Below are 18622 nucleotides of genomic sequence, written 5' to 3' on the forward strand. Positions count from 1 at the left end.
CCCAAAATTGAAAAAATTGTCATCAATTACTCACCCTCATGTCGTTCCAAACCCATAAGTCATTCGTTCATTTTGAAACACAAATGAAGATATTTTAAATTAAATCTGAAAACTGTGTCACTTCAAAAGTAAATTTAGGCTTTTATTCAGATATAAACATTGATCAGCGAACATAAACAGAAGCTAAACCGTACTTGCTTGACCCACAAGAAAAACCTCATTAGTTCTTGCGGAAGCTCAAACGTCCTGCTTAACACACAAGCCTAAAAGCCTAAATCAAACCTGTTCATCATATAAAGCGATCGGGTCTCTTCAGAAAAGTTGGACTAAACCACTCAATTCATATGGATTAGTTTTACGATCTCTTTATGAACGTTTTGAAGCGTCAACGTGTCAGTTGCGTAGACTGTCAATGCAGGGACCAAAATCTCTCCGATTTAATTAACACATCTTCATTTGTGTTTCAAACATGAATGAAAGTCTTACGGGTTTGGAACGACATGAGGGTAAGGATGAACTAACCCTTCAAGGTATTTTCCACCAAGAACAAAATGTAAAAGTATTCAGATGGTGAGCAGAAAAAAATACTGAATAGGATGAACGAGGAGGAAATTTACTCCAGTACTATAGATGGGGCCATTCACTGGCTTCTCAGACATTTTTGAGAAGTTTTTGGCTAGTTATGTGAAAACATGTCGGCCCATTCCATGTAAAAAAAAAAAAAAGAAATACTATAATTTACTAAAAATGGTTCTTCACTGGAGTCTTCGTTGCATGTTGCAATGAAATACATGATTTTAAACATTTTTCTAAAGTATCATTACTTTCTTTGTGTAGAGCACTTATTACCTCTCTAAATGTCGATCCCTCAGACACAGCAATCTTGAACAGAGCATAGACAGGTATACAGATAACTGAAGACAAAGCCATGGCAAACCCAATGACCAATGACCAACCAGGGTACACATAGTCATTGTACATAATAGGCTTGTACTGTATCACAGTAAAAATCAGAATGAACTGTGAAGAGAGAAAGACAAAAAGGATTGGTTTGAATGATATAGTTTGAACAATACCTGATTCAGACAAATTTGAATCAGAACAACCTCTTACTCACAGAAATAATTAAAGGAGACACAAATCTCCAGCAGACCCTGAAGAAGATTGGAGGAGGGAAGCCAAGCATCATCTCCACATCTTTAAAATAGTTCTTGTGACCTGGTTGGAAACACATGGAAATTAACACCTCGGTATACATCCAGCAACTGTGGCCTTTATATACAGTATGTAAAAGTGACTTAGAGGACTCACCATAGACATACATTATACAGATGCACATGATGCAAGAGATGACGACCAGAGAGAAACTGGCAGCGTAATTGTCCATAAGCAGCAACCAGTATATCCCTGCCTACATCGCACACAGCACAACAATCAATCAATGGATAAAGGACATGTGTATGTGTATGTGTTTGCTCAAATGTGTTTGTTACTCACCTGTGTGGTCAGCGGCACTCCCAGGAGGAAGCCCACGATAGCGATTCCGAGCGTGACGTAGGTCTTATTTCTGATAATCCAGTCAGTTCCAATCTCATCTACTATAGCTGTCACCAGAGTCTCCAGTAGACAGAACTACACCAACATTAAACAGAAAAAAATAAGCAATTGTATATCACTTTATACATAAACTGCTAGTTAAACAAGACATCTCCTGAAAGAAATACCAGCAAAGCAGCAAATAAATAATGTAGGTAAAATTGTAAAAAATATATATATATATATATATACACAGAACATAAAAGGAGAAGGGGAAAGAAATTTGTCATTTTGCGTCCATTCCTTTTTTTAAAAGAATAAGGAAATTAAATATGGAAAATATTCTTAACACTAATGAGACATGGCTCTCAAAAGTGCGGGAGAAACATTATTTCCAATTTAGCGAAATATATATTTTTATAAATATGCTAAACGTAATAAACAAAAATCTGAAAAGAAGTCAATATTTTGTTTTGTGTGCATGAAATTTGTGTACGGTTTTAATTTAAATGTTGGTATTTAACGTAGCACAACTGTACAAAATACAGCAACAATAACACAAAAATACAACAACTGTTCTTTTTTTTGTTTTTCTCAACATGGTTAAAAAAAAAGGCACACAGACCAGATCTTTAAAATAAAGTTTGAAACAAGACTGGAGTAATATAAATGCAGCCTTGGTGAGTATAATAGACTTCTTTCAAAAAAAAATAATATTACAGATCCTAAATATTTGATCAATAGTGTAATTGCAGAAAACTGTGCAGAAGAAAAGAAAGATAAAAAAAAAAAAGAGTGAAACATTTTGACAAGTCACAACACAACACAAGTCTTGGAAGACCTGTAAAAAGACATATGAAAATGTTACAAAACAAGAAGAATACCTGAGTGCCCAGGCCCAATAAAATGAGCATAAAGAAGAAGAGCAGGGACCAGAGTGGTGATATGGGCAGCAGTGTTAGGGCCTCTGGGTAGGCCACGAATGCAAGGCCTGGACCATGATCGGCCACCTCTGACACATCTACCCCGAGATGATGAGCCATGAATCCCAGGATGGAGAAGATAACAAAGCCAGCGTACACACTGGTGCCACAGTTTGTTACACTGATGATGATACTGTCTCTGTTTGAATACACAAATCATTAGATTATGTTTGCAATCATATATTCTGAACTGAACTATTTCAGGAATAAAGTTAAAAGTTAAAAGTTATTCTATGCATTTATCTGTACAAGCCACATGGGGGTACTACAGAGTAATGCACAGACACCAATCACAACACAGAGCTCTTGGTCAATCCTCAAAACTCAGTACTTACAGGTTAAAAATGGTTTAAAATTACACATTAGCAGAAAAATAAAATGGATGAATTATTACCTGAAACAGTTATTGTGGAACTTGTTATATGATGCCATGGTAATAAGCCCACCCCAGGCGCAGCCAAGCGAATAGAAAATCTGAGAGGCAGCGTCCCCCCATACCTACAGAACACAAAATAAACATTATTGTGTATAGCCTTAGAGATCACTTGCAGTTATGCACAAGTTTGGTGTTATACAATGTACAGACCTTGGCATCTAGAATTTTTTGCCACTGAGGGGTCAAATAGTATTTGATACCACTGACGGCTCCTTCAAGAGTGATTCCTCTGATGAAGAGAATGGTCAGCACCACATAAGGGAAGGTCGCTGTGAAATACACTACCTGAGGAAAGACAACATTAAAACTCATTTTTTCAGTATCATTTAAAAAAATATATATTCTTTTTTCCAGTCAACGTATTTTATTTCAGTTAGTTGCTTTTCTATTTTTTTGTGCACAATTTTTTATTTTTCTGTCTAATATTTATATTTTAATTTATTTCTGCTCTATTTCAATTAACAAAAACTATTTTAATGGAGTTTTAGTTAATGACAACACTGATGGTAAGTATTTTATACACACACATATACATATATATATATAGATATAGATATATAGATATATATATATATATAATTCTAGAGTAAAACTTGTACACTAGATTAATTTGTAAACTACAGTGACCTTCAGTGGATTCAAGCATTTAGCATTTCAACATCCACGAGAATCGATCCCATGACCTTGGCGAATGGATGTTCTACTCACTTTGCCTGATGACTTGACTCCTCGAATAAGACAGAGGAACACAACCACCCATGACACAGCCAGACATCCCAGGATAGGCAGACGCACCTCCCCAAAGTTCCCAATGCCATCAGAGACATTCAATACATAGTTCCTGAGAGGGCAAAACAAGTAAAGGAGGGACGTGAGAGACTGCAGGATGCAAGACAAATCATTAACAGTTCACTCATCAAAATCATCATGCTAATCTAAATGTTTATTTGTATTTATTTGTGAGCTTGCCTTTAGATAAAAAGCATTGTGAGCACCGTCCCATAAAAAAATAACCTCAGCCACACAATGAATAAGTTTACAAAAGGCAAGAACAAGAATGTCTTTCATACCACAGGGACAACACAACCCAGAGAGCACAAACCATTTATAAAGATGTTGAACGGTCCACACACGTCTCATGGTCAAAGCCTTGCATTCTCTGACCGTTGGCAGTAAAGTGAAGCATTCATTCCCAACCACATACCACATACAATCACAATCACACTCACACTCTTGGAAAAATAAAACATTCTGTGCCTTTCGGTCCCATTGTCTTGTAATGTCATTCAACAAACACATCTGTCAAGTCCAATGCACACAGATCCAAACATCATGACAAATTGCAAACATTTATTATTACAAGCTTTCAATTATTAACCTGTTATGCATTTTAAGTGCAGACGAGTAATGGATTGACAACAAAAATACAAATACTGGGAATAAAAGACCAGGAGATAATTGTGTGTAAACAAATACATAAAAATGCATACAGACTTAGAATTTGTTGGGGGAATAAAGTCAAAATGTCAGGCTGACAAAACTGTCTTGATATCATAAAGAAAGTGTCATTCAAAGAAAATGTGTTCAATTAAAGCCATGTGGTCCCTGCAACACAAGGTTAGTTTAGGTTGGGAAATGTCATGTAATGGGACTTTCCAAAACAAAAAACTATTTATATTATATTATATTATTATTCATGATATTCAAAAAATATATACTTTTTTACTTTTCATTTTTATAAATGAAATACAGTATATACAGATGAATCAACATACAAAGGTTTGAATTTACCTCCAGTACTCTTCACTAGGACTGGTCCTCTTGGTGCGGTTGACTATCTCAGTCACCCCTGACACGACAGCAGACATATTGGCGAAGGTGGCATTAGCTCGTGGAGTTCCCACCACCCCAGAGCAGTCAGGGGTGTTCCAAGGGTTGTTACAGTACGTCCAGGGCAGCAGGTTTGTCATTGACATGAAGAAGTAATAAAATGCAATGCAAATCACCACATTGTAGTAGATTCCAATGTAGGTAGAGACCACCATCATTCCATAGCCCACACCTTGAAGAAGAGAGAACAACCACAGGACAATAAATTCGCTTTGCAGTTCAATAAAATACATTACATGTTGCTGCTTTGATATTAAAGCTAAATGAAAAAAGAAGTTATGCAATCCAAAATACAAACAGGATTTGCAAAAAAAAAAAAAAAAAAAAGTCAAATAAATAAAACTATTTTTTTATTTTAATAATGTAAATGTTGAAATTTTATTTGTAAATGTTGTAAATGTTGAAATTTACATTAATAGATTAATAGAAGCTTTAAGTATTTTTCATTGTCAGTTCATGTTAACTAATGTAGCAAACCAAGTCAAAACATTTGGTTACTCTTTATAATATGGTTCCTTTTGTTACCATTAAAGGAAAAAAATTATGTAAGCGAACCTGGCACATTTAGGATTCAAATGACACATATTGCAAGCAACATGAGAAAATACTGTGAGAGTGTATGTTTAAAAATTAATTACTAGTCTAACATGTCAGACAAGTCATAACATTACTTTTAAAACCAAACCAATACAGATAGATTCATCCATTATGTTTAGTTGTCATGGAAATGCTTCAGAGTTGTTCTCACGCCTCCTTTAATGGCCACATGCTCACCTTTAAACACAGGGCTGACCTTCCAGACTCCCAGGCACCCGAGGGAGGTGAACTGCCCAAAGGAGAGCTCCAGGAAGAACAGAGGGATGCCACAAAACACCAGCATGATGAAGTATGGAAACATGAAGGCACCTGTGATGCACACACACCCACACCCACAGTTACATAAAACTCTGACACATCAGTCTTCTCGCTGAAGACAGAAATCTAGGTGTGCTCACTTACAGAAAAAAGACAGTTTAGAAATGACACAAAGAATAGCCAATGTATGATTCCATTATAGTGTTCCCTAATGCTAATGCAAGTAAAGAGAGTAACACCTGAGGTTACATAACTGGTCTAATTTGATTGGACAAGCTGCATTCCAACAGTGCTGATATTTTCCATAACAGAAACAGAAAGTGTACACAGTAGCCCGACACCAAAAAGCAAGACACTTCTTCTGGATACATACAGATGAACATTGCTTAAATAATGATATGCATATAATAAAAAAAAACACTAAATGATCAAAAACACACACAAACAGTCCACTTAGTACACTTTACAGGACCACATTCTGTCTGTTTAAATAGGCTGGAGTTCAGTTACTTATCTAAATTATGGGCTAATTCAGGATATGGCCCCGATCAGAGGCAGCTCAAAGAATATGAGATCATGGGGCAGAGGTTTCCGGGCCAGGTCATCGGGGACCATCTGCTAGAGACCCTTGCTTACTCTAGCCTGGTCTATTTTAAGTAAGGTGTGTTATGAGACTTGATACCAAATGGGTACCCTTTTAGGGGAGCAATGAACTGAGAAAAGGACTCAATGGCATGACTTAGAAAAACAAAACCCTAAATCCCACCAGTTTAACTACTTCAAATTAAATGTTTAACTAATTTGGCATGAAATTATAAAATGCTAACTCAACATTGCATGATAGGCACTGAGAGAAAGTCAATATAGACATTGGGCAAAGAAAAAGAAATTAACTGGTCACCTCCTCCATTTCTGTAGCAAAGGTAAGGAAACCTCCAGACATTTCCCAGCCCCACTGCGTAACCAACACTGGTGAGGACAAACTCAATCTGGTTGCCCCAGTTTCCCCTTCTGGAGTTTTCATCTTTCTTCACTGGCTCTCCTGGAACCGCTCCATTCTGAAACAGACACATGTACGAATGAAATAAACACGATGTTGCTTGGTGGGATCCTTCTCGTAAGTCAAGAGAGCATTGAAAGGGGACACATTTTGTTCACTTTAAGCACAGACAAAACAAAATATATGATGGTGAATGCATAATATCCATATTTTAATTAATGTCAAGATTACTGATTAATATTTATGAACGTGTGTGAATGCTTAAATGCATAACCCCCCTTCATACCTGAGACTTGTGCAATAAACCCCTAACTTTAAGTACGAAGTGCAATTCGAAGTGCAAACGTACTGTTTATGACCACTGTGACTATCTTTGTATTTATGTTATTTTTCATTCTATAATTATGCTATTGTCATGTTGTATGTGTCTTTGTCTGTTATACTGATTATTTGTTGGAATATATTTATCTATTTTCATTTACATTGTATCTGGTTTTCAATTGTCCATGTTATTTATATACACTGTTTATTGTTATCCTGCTAATTCAGTGGAGCTGCTAAAAGTGTTTTGTTGTTCTTTTTACAATGACAAATAAAGATCTATCTAAAAATCATCATTTCTACTTCACTTGTTCACTTAAAATGGTCCCGATTATAGCATTTTTACCAACATTAAAAATACAAGCATAAACACAAAAAGTTCCAACATTCTGTGTATTCCGGCTTGGTTCCATCTGAGCCGCGGGACATTATTGCAGCATTTTACCGTTTCTACAGTTTAAAGTGAGCAGTACGCACCACAAGCGCTCAGGGTTGTTTATAGTAATGGTCTTTCAGCACTAATACTCTGATATTTTTATAGCCAAACGCACTTCATTCAAGCCCTTTCCACTCCATGCGAATTGCTTCTCTCTCCCACTGAAGATGCTAAAGCGCCACAATAAGAGCTGCAGATGACACAGTTATTTTAAGGACAGTAGCAGAAACACTTTGAGCAACAAAATAGATCCTTTGGCTAAATCACTGCAGAAAACGAGAATGCAGCAAACAATTATTTTTATCTGTCATACAGATGAGTCCGACCGTTTAACTAAACCAGGTTTGTGACAAGTAAACGTGGTGCTTTTAGACGTCCCCCCCCCATACACAGCATTATTAATCAGCATGTTAAGAGCATTTCATAAAAAAACAATGTTATAATTTGCACAATTATTTAGAGATGGCAAGGAAAGACAACAAAACTTTGAAGTTATTAGTTAACTTTGTTTTCTGCTCAGATGAGAGTGTTTTGATTATTAGATTATCTACATAGCTTGTTTTTAGTAGTTTATTATTTTGAGCAAAAAAGATAAATAAATAAAAATGGTCCAGACTTTAGAGGAAAACCATGCACCCCCATTCAGTATGTTCTCTCAGTCACAAGGCCTTCTGTGTGCCATACACATAGGTGTCTAAATGTGAAAATAATAATAGCCTGATAAAACCTTTGATCTTACCTTTTAATATACATATCCAATTGGGCTCAACTGATGAAATATTTACTTTTTTTTATAGAAAAATTCTCAGACACCACTGTGTGGCTCTGAGGGCTCAAGATTCTCATCTTTGATGACTATTTTGACTGTTTAGGGTTTTTTCTTTTACAAAAGTACTACTGCTGCCCTGAAGGAAATATAACTATTCCAAAAAAGTATTGTCCGGACCTCCACTGGTAAGGAAATATCCGGACCTCTTGGAACTTTAATTGAATACCCCTGAACTATAGCAAAAAAAAAAAAAAGTGTTGCAAGATGTTAATTTCGTGATGAAGTGATACTGCACATGCTTCCAACATAAGGAGTTCCAATGCTGATTTGAGTTTGGGTTGTCAATTCATTACCCTGGTCCCACTACTTCCTATAGCTCTCTAACATTTTTTTCTCTACCACAATTTAAAATGTCTTAAAAGAAGATAACCACAAGAAAGCAATTGTCAAAACATTTTGTGAAAATTGCATGCAAGCACTGTTGTGGGCATGCTGGAGCGCACTTGATGTGAACTGAAATCACCGTCATGTGCTCAAGACAAACATTTGGTCTTGTCGGCCTGGTTAAAAGTTTACTCTCTCCATCTGTTCTCATCAGATGCTCTTCATGTTGACCTCTAAGGCAAGCTCACGATCTGATCCGAGCGAGCGCTCCGCCCGCACAGCGAGCACGCTGCGGGAGATGAACATTCAGCAGCGTATCCTCGCGATCTTCCCCACAGCTCTGGGGAGGAATCCAAACTGCACTAGGTCATTCTAGTGAGCAATTTTGCTTTACAAATGGATAGTTGACATTTAACATTAAGATACTGTAACCAGAATTGATTTGTTGAAGTATAAATGTGGCTTCTCATTGAAAGTTTATAACAATGTGTAACAATTAGAAAAGAATTAGAAAATCTTTAGATGAAGTACCACCGACAGATGTGACATGTCAACTGCCTAAATATAAAAAGATTATGAGCTGCATGTATGAAATGATTTTAAATGCAGCAAAAGTGTCAGTCCTTCTTTATTTTAATTAAGGTGTTTTAGGTTTGCTTCAGGTTACACAAGTCACTACACACACACACACACACGCACATTAAGTCTCAGCAGCATCTGAGTCAGTGATCCTGCAGGGAGCAATGGCCCAAAGAGCTCACTGACACATGTGCACCCAATAACCACTGATTTGCCTTTCATCCAAAATGAAATATTCCTCTAGTTAAGTATTAAACAATGCAACACACCACTATTTTGTTCTGTTGAACACAAACAAAATAACCCTAGTGAGAATGCTTTTTGAACAATTACAACTTTTATTCCTGAACCTGAAATGAAATTGGACTAACTGTACAAAGAGGAGCTGTTTTCAAACCCTTCACTATGGGAGTGGACCAAAAGACTCACGCAGGGGATTGTGGGATTGATAGCAATGCGGGGCAAGTGGTGTGAGAATCAAAACATTGTTAACTAAATTAAAATGACAGGTGTGGTGTCCAAACTCTGAGGTTAAGGCAGTGACATCTGTAATTAACAATTGAAAATCTGCTGGAAGTAAATGAAATCATAGCTGGAAATGTATTTCAATCAGGTTTTTGACCATGTGTTTACAGCATATATTTACAGAGACAGCCCAAAAATGGCAGACATCTAGAATTGTGGGTGGTATGAACAGATTTCTTCCGCACCAGTGGACAGATAGTTTAAGTCTGCTTTTAGACCTGAGACTGGATGGAGGCCAGCAAATGGACACCTGTGTTGGGTTGTGCTGATGGCTCTCTGAACAACTGCTGCAGCACAGCTGAAGGCCCAGCGTAAGAAGGAGGAGATCTAGACTAGACCCTGAAACAGGTGGGATCCTTGAGGTCAGAACACCTGGGAGATGAACCGACCTTTAAATATCCACCTACCTAAAGTACACGCCAGTTCAACAAAATGCAAGTCAATACTTCTCTGTATCTATCCATCTATAATATTACAGTCAAACATAACAAGTAACACTGGAATTATTGGAACTGTAGCTTTATACAACATACTGTTGATATTTTCCAAAACATGGCTCTTCTGCGCTCACACATGAGGTTATGTTGTGTTTACCTTCCGGCATATCAAAGTATTGTTTAGTTCAATCTTTATCCGCTTCACTCTGTGATCCCTGTCCCTGTGCTCTGTGGAATGCCCAGGTGTTTCAGCCGTTGCAGTTTGCTCCAAGGATCTGTCTTGCAGAGCACAGAGTGAAAGAGAGAAAGATCGTCCAGCTGGGCCCATCTGCCATTTTACGTAAGACCAAGACACACTCATAAACACAAAGGTCCATGGGGACCTGAGTCAAATGAGTGGTTTACCTTTTAAACTTTCTATAAAAAAATAAGAAGGAAAAAATAGAGCAAGGAAAGAAAAGCGAGAAGCAAAAAGGGAAAGGAAAAAGAAAAAAAAGAAAAGGAAAAGAAAATGAAAGAAAAGAAAAGAAAAGAAATGAACAAAAACGAAATAAAAAAGGAAATGAAATAGATAAAGAAAACAAAAGGAAAAAAATTAAGAAAAAAAGAAAAAGAGGAAAAGAAAAAGAAAAGGAACAAGGATAAAGAGAAAGAAAAGGAAGGTAAAGAAAAAAAGAAAAAGAAAAAAAGAAAAAAAAAGCTTCCATAAAAAAAAAAAAACTGCCTCAACAAAATAACTGCCTCACAACAGCATTAAACATTATCTTGAGTTTGTATTTTTCTCCCAAATTTGACTATTCCACAATTTCCTGTCCTACAACCTCAAACAGTGAGAAGAGCATCTATCCATGAAGCCTGAAGCCTGTGACTGACAGCAGCACAGCTCCCTCTGAGTAACTCATTGCAGGTATGTGACCCTGTCAATTTAAGAAGAAAAGTGAGAACTGACCTGTGACTTCTCAACTTAACACCCAGAATGCCTGGAGACGTCCATGCAGAATGTGCTGTGGCATTACATATGGTTCAAAAGATCCTTTTTGGCTCAATAGGGTGAGTGTTTTAGTGTCTATTACATAAAGCTCTATGTGTGTGTTAACACTCTGAATCTTTTTGAATAATTAAATGTCGATTCTCTGAAGTTTTAAATTAACCTAACCTAATCACCTAACAAAAGCGGGAGTGACTGAACGTTTACATTTTTCTTGTGACCATAGCCGATTATGTCATCTGCTTCAATGAGCTGCATTCAAAAACTCAAAATGTGGGATGTCAATTTCAGATTATCTAACACAGCAATTGAAAGATTTAATAATATTTGATAATATTAAGAAATTTGTGATGCATCCCTAAGAGAAATATAAATATTACTCTAAGAGGCAACATTTAGATTGTATTCAAAAGTAAAAATAAAAATAAAACTCAGATTATGTAACACTTCCAAGCAAATGTCTCAGATGATGTAACATACCAGTTGAAAGACTAATAATACATTTTAGCTGTATTTGATAATTATTGATGCATCCCTAAGAGAAATATAAATTGTTCCAAGATAAATATGCTTTAGTGGTGGTGCATGTCAACAAAACACACTTATCAGGGGATCTTTCACACATCTGCTCACCTGATTTCTATGATTAATTCACCACAGCACTATGGAATAAACTAATAAAAGATTATTTTGGGATTCACCTTGTGAGAAGAGTGATGTTTATAGATTGAACATTCTCTCTCATATGAACCCATACTCATACTTATTTGAGATCGTTACAGTCCCAAAAACATCCTAAAAAACCTCTAATCCAGCAGAGGAAAGTCTATGGAAAAGAGAAATACTGTGACAAATCAATGACTTCCACCAACCATCATAAAAATAGCGCAGATTCCAAAACACACCCTAGACAGCGAAACACAAGGCTGCACAGGTCCAAACATAAAAAGAGATAAGAGACCTACTGCTGACTAATGCTGCAAAACTTTTCCCATCAGGCTAGTAAGTTTAGAGAAATGCAAATGACTGAAGCAATTTAAGAACATGAAAGACAAAAACAGAAGCAAGGAAGCCATAGGAAATGTGTTCTCAGCATTTCTGAAATGGTTAAACACCCAAGTCCCTGGATTCACCATTCATCAGAGCTGACCTTTCCCCTTTCTAGTGCTCTCTACTGACCCCCAGTTCACATTTCAAATGCAACATCCTCAATCTTTCTCTGCTGATGAGGGCTTCATTCTCCCCAGGAAAGGATGAGACACACACACAACAGGCTCATTCAAAGACTCCAGTAAGACTTTCACCTCGAGTTTGTTTATCAAGGTCAGAGGTCAGACCAGGGGTTGTGATTGCAACCAAAATACCTCTTGCAGAGCTTCAGCTGAGCCTCATTGTACATCATGTATTCAAATGTTGTCGTTTTTTTATCTTAGGTTTTGTATCTTTTCCTTTTCTGTTTAACAGTTATTACAAGGCATTTGTAGAATAACTTTTTGAAAAGACATACTAATTTCTATATCAGCAAATGCAGTGTGTTTGGGGCGGGACAATCTCTTTTGTCCCAAAGGCAGATGGGGATGGGCAGGAGTGGTAGAAGGATTTGAAGAAAAATCTTCACGTTCAATCCACACTCACGCTGTCACACACACGACCATATAATATGTTTATAGAGACTGCCATAATATATATATATATATATATATATATACACACACAAACACTACTACATTCAAAAGTTTGGCGTCAGTAAGAATCTTTTTTATGCATTATATTGATCAAAAGTGACAGTAAACAATGTATCACAGTTAAATAAAAAAATGAATAAGACAATAAAAAAAATGTATCACAGTTTCCTTTAAAAAACAAAAACATTAGTCAAAAACATTGATAAGAAATGTTTCTTAAGCACCAAATCAGGATCTTAGAATAATTTCTGAAGGATCGTGTGACACTGAAGACTGGAGCAATGATGCTGAATTAAATTAAATTAAATTAAATTAAATTAACATTAATATATATTTTTCAAATAGAAAGTAGTTTAATTTTATAACTTTAAATTGTAAAAATATTTCAAAATATTACTGTATTTTTGATCAAATAAATGCAGTTTTGGTGAGCATAAGACCAGGATCACATTACATCTAAATGATTACATATACTTGGACACATACAGAAGTGTATTGTGCACAAGGAACTGGTCACAAGCTTCACAAGAGAATCACTAGTTGCTTAATATAAGAAAGTATTATACCACACAAGTGAATTAGTAGTTTTGTGCAACATGGAGTTTCCATTTAAAGAAACCAAAAGTCTGCCTTCAACCCATAAAGCCAGTTGTCAGCTGTTAAACACTAGGAAGGATCCATAACAGCTCTGGTAGCCATCTTGTGGGAGTCATTAGGTCTGCAGATGGCTCTCCTGGTCATATAAAAGCCAAAAAATTACCCATTATTCATGACCAAATAGTATTCACCCTCATGATGCGCCTTGTTCTTCCTACTTTAAATTAATAGTGGTTTTCTGACCGCCTAGATGAAGTCAAACACCTTCTAGGGTCCAGATCAAAACATCATCAACCATCATGGAATGTTCAGGACATATATCCATTTCCATCATTCCTCATGTCATGTTAACACTCACAGATCAGAACATGTATAACAGCATTCCAAGAATGATCCACGCTAAAGCAAAATGGTGGGACACACCTACCTGGTTTTTGTCTAATTTTAAGCTCCAAGTGACTTCTAGAATTGTTCTAAAAGATCTTGCCCCTCCATTGATAACTGACGCCTCAATATTACATCTACACTTTTAGCATCACTTACTCACTTCTTTTGGTCTTACCTTTCTGCTGTCCATTGTACACCCCAGCTAGTAGCGCTTACTCAAGCAGAAACGTACAGAACTCTCCAGGTCAGCAGGAGCAGACTGACACGGCTCCATGTGGAACCTATTCTACCCTTAAGCTGTGGGTGGGGAGAGGGGAGGAGCCTGGAGGTTTGGCTTTTGGGAGTTTCTTAGTGTCACAAAGGATATATTCACATTGGCTGCTTCTACCTATACTGCTACAAACTATAGTTCAACAGGCTGTCATATCTATGCACAAGATTGTATCCTTTTCTTTAAGAGACATGGGTATACACATGACAGTAAAACATTCCTAATGTTACAAAAGATTTCTATTTCAAATAAATACTGTTCTTTCGAACTTTCAATTGATCAAAGAATCCTGAGATGAACAGGAATAAAATATATAGAAAACCAGGTATAGCTGCAGACACACGCTTCACATAATCAGATCATTCAATTAGTGCTCAATTCAAACAATGAGGGAGCGTAGCCTGCAGACATGTGAGCCATTGCAATCACCTGTTCTTCACACACTTTCATCTCAGAAATGTTGCATGTTCAACCAGCATCTCCTAATGAATTACATATAGAGACATAAACAGTATATATTGACCTTTCTCTATCCTTGTACCCAGGGCTGATTCCCATTATTTCTGAGCTTTTTGCATTCGTAAACACAGAAACTAATGAATTTGAGGAACGACCCATTTTAAATTACAATATGCTCAAAAGGGCCAATTAGAGCACTTTTAAAGGCCCATTCAGGGATTCAGGGTTGCATAAGCCACCCCAGTTTTGGCTGACATCAAGACTTAATGTCATGCAACTTCAGCTTCTAGACTGAAAAACATCTTCAGAGTCGATTAGCATCAGATTTTGACAAGCAAGACACACAGAAACCAGAAGTTCAAGTAACTTTAAAGCATTGTTTGCAGTGTTTAATGTACAACATTGTGTTCAATGTTTATTGTCTGTAAGTTAGACTACAGACCTGGATGAACAACAATCAAATCCACTGTATTTCTGACAGGAATGACAAGAAAAGTTTTTATTAAAGGGCTTTCAGGGTCATACTATTTAATATGAAATCGTATTATCTGATATGTAAATACATTTCAGGTAGATGGAGGTCTAGTAGAAGGGAGTTAACTGAACTGAAGCATGATGTGATGATTCATGCTTTTGTTTAAACAATTTCTGACAGGTTTTCGGCAAAGAATGACTATGCTCTGATGATTTAAGTCAACCATATTAAACACAACAAGGTTACAACATCTCTCTTCTTGGTGTCCTTGTGCAGACATTATGTAAAGTTACAATGTTTACAGACTTTACCTGTGTTAGATCATCATGACAACAAAGTTTAAAGATATATACAGCTCAAAACTTTTAAATGTTTTTGAAAGAAGTCTCTTATGTTCACCAAGCCTGCATTTATTTGATCAAAAGTACAGTAGAAACAGTAATACAGTGACATTTTACTACAATGTAAAATAATGGTTTTCTATTTAAATATATTTCGACATTTATTGCAAAGCTGAGTTTCAGCATCATTACTCCAGTCTTCTTTAGGGTCACATGATCTTTCAGAAATCATTCAAATATGCTGATTTGGTGCACACACAAAAAATCTTATTATCTGTGTTGAAAACACGTGAGTTGGATTATATTTCTGTAAAAACTGTACACATACAATGTTAGTTCTAATCACACATTTCTGATGTTAACAAGCATGGATAATATTAATGTTGGCATGAAAAAAGCCTTGTGGTTGTACAATACTTGTGCCTGTAAATTGTGTGTAATTTAACTTGAATTTCTTGGCTCAATTTAATTTAATTGTAAATGTTGTAAATGCCTTGATGTAACCATAGTTTTTTCCTTCACTTTATAAAATACTATTATTTGCTGTGGAAATTAACATTATGCCAGAAAAGCTTTTGCTTGAGCTTAATATTTAGGATATAGAGATAACACTGGAAACCTGAAATATTCATTTTAAAGGAAACTAAACAGTAAAGTTTAATTACAAAACCTTGTCTTGAAAAATGTGGGCTACCTAAATGTTTTGTTTAGAGTATGCCATTTAACACACTGTTTCAAATATGAGCAAAACCCTGTGTATCAAACCAAGACCTACGTACCTGTAAAACTGAATGGCCAGACTATCACAAACACATGGGCATGTGATGTTTTGGGGGGTAAATAAAGCGTGTGGAAAGAGATCTGAGGCTGTTCCCTTGGCCTGACAGCTCTGAATCGAAGCGCTGACTTTTTCATCTCTCCTGCGTCCTGAGGGTTCAGTTTGTCATGGCATGTGCACGGCTTGGAGTTTGCTGAAGCTCTGACTGAGTGACTGCTTTACTGTGAGACCAGCTCTCTTCCTCAGGAGCCCTCGGGCAAATCTTCCCAAATGCATGCGAGACACTAAACTTTCCCCAGTCAGTGAGAATCAGCAAATACCAAATCCTCCCATACAACATTTAGCCTGTCAAACAGGCAGTGCTTTAAATGACATATTGTGCAAAAGAATTGTATTTGCAGAAAGAATCTTTGCCCTTTGGTCAGGAAATAAGTAGGCTCACTGCTGTGACAGCTGCAGAGGTGGCAGTAGGGTCAGCCAAAACACGCTTGTTCAAAAGACAAGTGTGTTTACACAGAATGACTCTTACTAATAGACCAAAAAAATAAAAGCAATTCTTTGTTCTAGAGTACACTTCAATGCTAATGCTTCAAAGCTCAAAGTGAACGTATAATAGCATTATTGTGTTTCAAGAGCCCCTAATTCTGAAAAGAAATGTAACTGAGAAATACAGTCTAGACATGAAATAATATGTTTAACATGTTCCTTGCTAGAAGATGTGAATTAAAACAGTTTAATGCACAGGTAGTTCCAGTCACTTTAATCACTGTTCTATATTAATGCGCTGCTTTCATTGAAGCACACATGCACAACACTCGCAAGCAGAAACATTCAGGAGCACAGAAACTTATTAACACTGCCCTGCAAAATAGCTACATTATATTTCTCTGCAACCAAGGGGTAACATCCCTGTTTTTAAAGTAATTAAACTCACAGCTTCATTGTTAGTAGAGAGACGCTGCACAGACAAGGTAATTAACACACATATCTCTCTCCCTCTCTCTAATTAATTCAAATAAATGCTATAATTAATTGATTTAAATCAATGTAATCTTAGCGAACTACAATATTTCTGTGTCTGAATCAAAGCGGACAGAATGCTAGATCTAACCAGCAGTAACTTATGAAAGTAACCGTAATTTTTACCTTTCCACTGCAAACATCAATAACAGCTTAACTCTTTCTCCGCCATTGACGGAATTTTCCAGAAACCCATGTTTTCATTGTTATATGGTAGGGGGAGCTATTTTACATCTTTTGAAATCTCCGGATCCAATAACAAGAACATCAGAAAAGAGTTAATACCAATAACAGGCAAATGACCATATAAGTAGGATAATCCATGGCTAGCTGTAGGATAATCCATGGCTAGCATTAAAAAAATTGAATGCACTCCACAGAGGTGCCTTTGCTTCATGCACCTTCATGCTTTACGTTGGGTGGTTATTTGCTTCTACGTTGTGTATTAAAATTGTATAATGCACAGCTAGTCGTGGATTATCCCTTACTTATAAATAATGTGCATGATTATTTTCCCAAGCCAATTAAGGACAAACTTCATTGGTCAACTCCAACACAGTTACCCATCAAGAAAAGACTTCATGGATTCAATTCAGAGTTCAGAAAAATCATGAATCTGGAGCTGTCTATCAGGATGTGATATCAAGGTTAGGTTAGTATTTGTTTTAGCATTGTGTAGGAAATCAGCAATGTGATATAATGAATAATAATGTAGAAATAATGTAACCTAACACCATCTGATAAACATGGCCAATACATGTATAAAGGGAGCAATATATGCGCCATCAGCCCATTTCACGGCACAGTTTCTCGGCCGTCACATACAGTAGGATGCATTAAAGCAGACATAAGGCCGTGATAAATCAAATCTTTATGAATTCATGCGCATACATTTTCCTTGTTTCCTTAGTAGTAAAATGGCAATGGCACACAAAGGAAATTGGTTATAGTATAAATAAAACTGGAAATTGTAATGCGTGAGCACGCAAAATATTTCTGTGTGCACATGAAAAGTTTCTTAGGCACACGCAATAGTTTCTCAGGGGCATGAAAAAGTTTGTTTATTTTTAAATTTTCCAAAGGTCCCTTTAGAGGCTTTGTATGTACTTACATACATGTACTTTATGCATAAATACAAGTAACTAACCCTAAAAAGTGTAATCGAAATTTATAATGTTATGGCCATAAAAAGAAGAATGGGAAAACAGTGGAAAATTAAGGGAACAAATGACTTTGAGAGATAAAGGGAGTCAGAGAGGACAAGGCAAAAGATGAGTGAGATTAGTTTAAGAGTGAGATGTGGCCTGAGGAAAGTACCCATGACTGAGAGAGGGTCACTGTCTGAACAGCTGTCATAGCTGCCAGCATTAGACAACCTTCACCTATCCATGAAGTTCTGATGGAAGATCACATGGGTAAAATGACCTTCAAATCAAGTCTTAGGGGGAAAGGAATCAAGCTATTGGTTTT

General features: G+C 36.5%; 1 protein-coding gene across 3 annotated transcripts in view; it reads right to left on the bottom strand.

Moving 5' to 3' along the window:
- slc6a9 (solute carrier family 6 member 9) overlaps positions 1-18622 on the bottom strand; it is a 49548-nt gene that overhangs the window by 3069 nt on the left and 27857 nt on the right. For 2 of the 3 annotated variants that reach the window (XM_084410947.1, XM_084410946.1), the window contains 11 exons: positions 6602-6758; positions 5620-5751; positions 4747-5017; positions 3664-3796; positions 3106-3240; positions 2914-3017; positions 2421-2658; positions 1498-1632; positions 1312-1411; positions 1118-1218; positions 850-1020 (listed from right to left, as the gene is read on the bottom strand). In XM_084410947.1, coding sequence (XP_084267073.1) covers positions 850-1020; positions 1118-1218; positions 1312-1411; positions 1498-1632; positions 2421-2658; positions 2914-3017; positions 3106-3240; positions 3664-3796; positions 4747-5017; positions 5620-5751; positions 6602-6758 — 1677 coding nt within the window. Of the gene's footprint in view, positions 1-849; positions 1021-1117; positions 1219-1311; positions 1412-1497; positions 1633-2420; positions 2659-2913; positions 3018-3105; positions 3241-3663; positions 3797-4746; positions 5018-5619; positions 5752-6601; positions 6759-13983; positions 14097-18622 lie in introns of those variants that run through there. The other variant, XM_084410948.1, reaches the window with a different exon arrangement.

The sequence above is a fragment of the Rutilus rutilus genome, assembly GCF_951802725.1.
Source record: "Rutilus rutilus genome assembly, chromosome: 6".
In the NCBI taxonomy this organism is placed as follows: Eukaryota; Metazoa; Chordata; class Actinopteri; order Cypriniformes; family Leuciscidae; genus Rutilus; species Rutilus rutilus.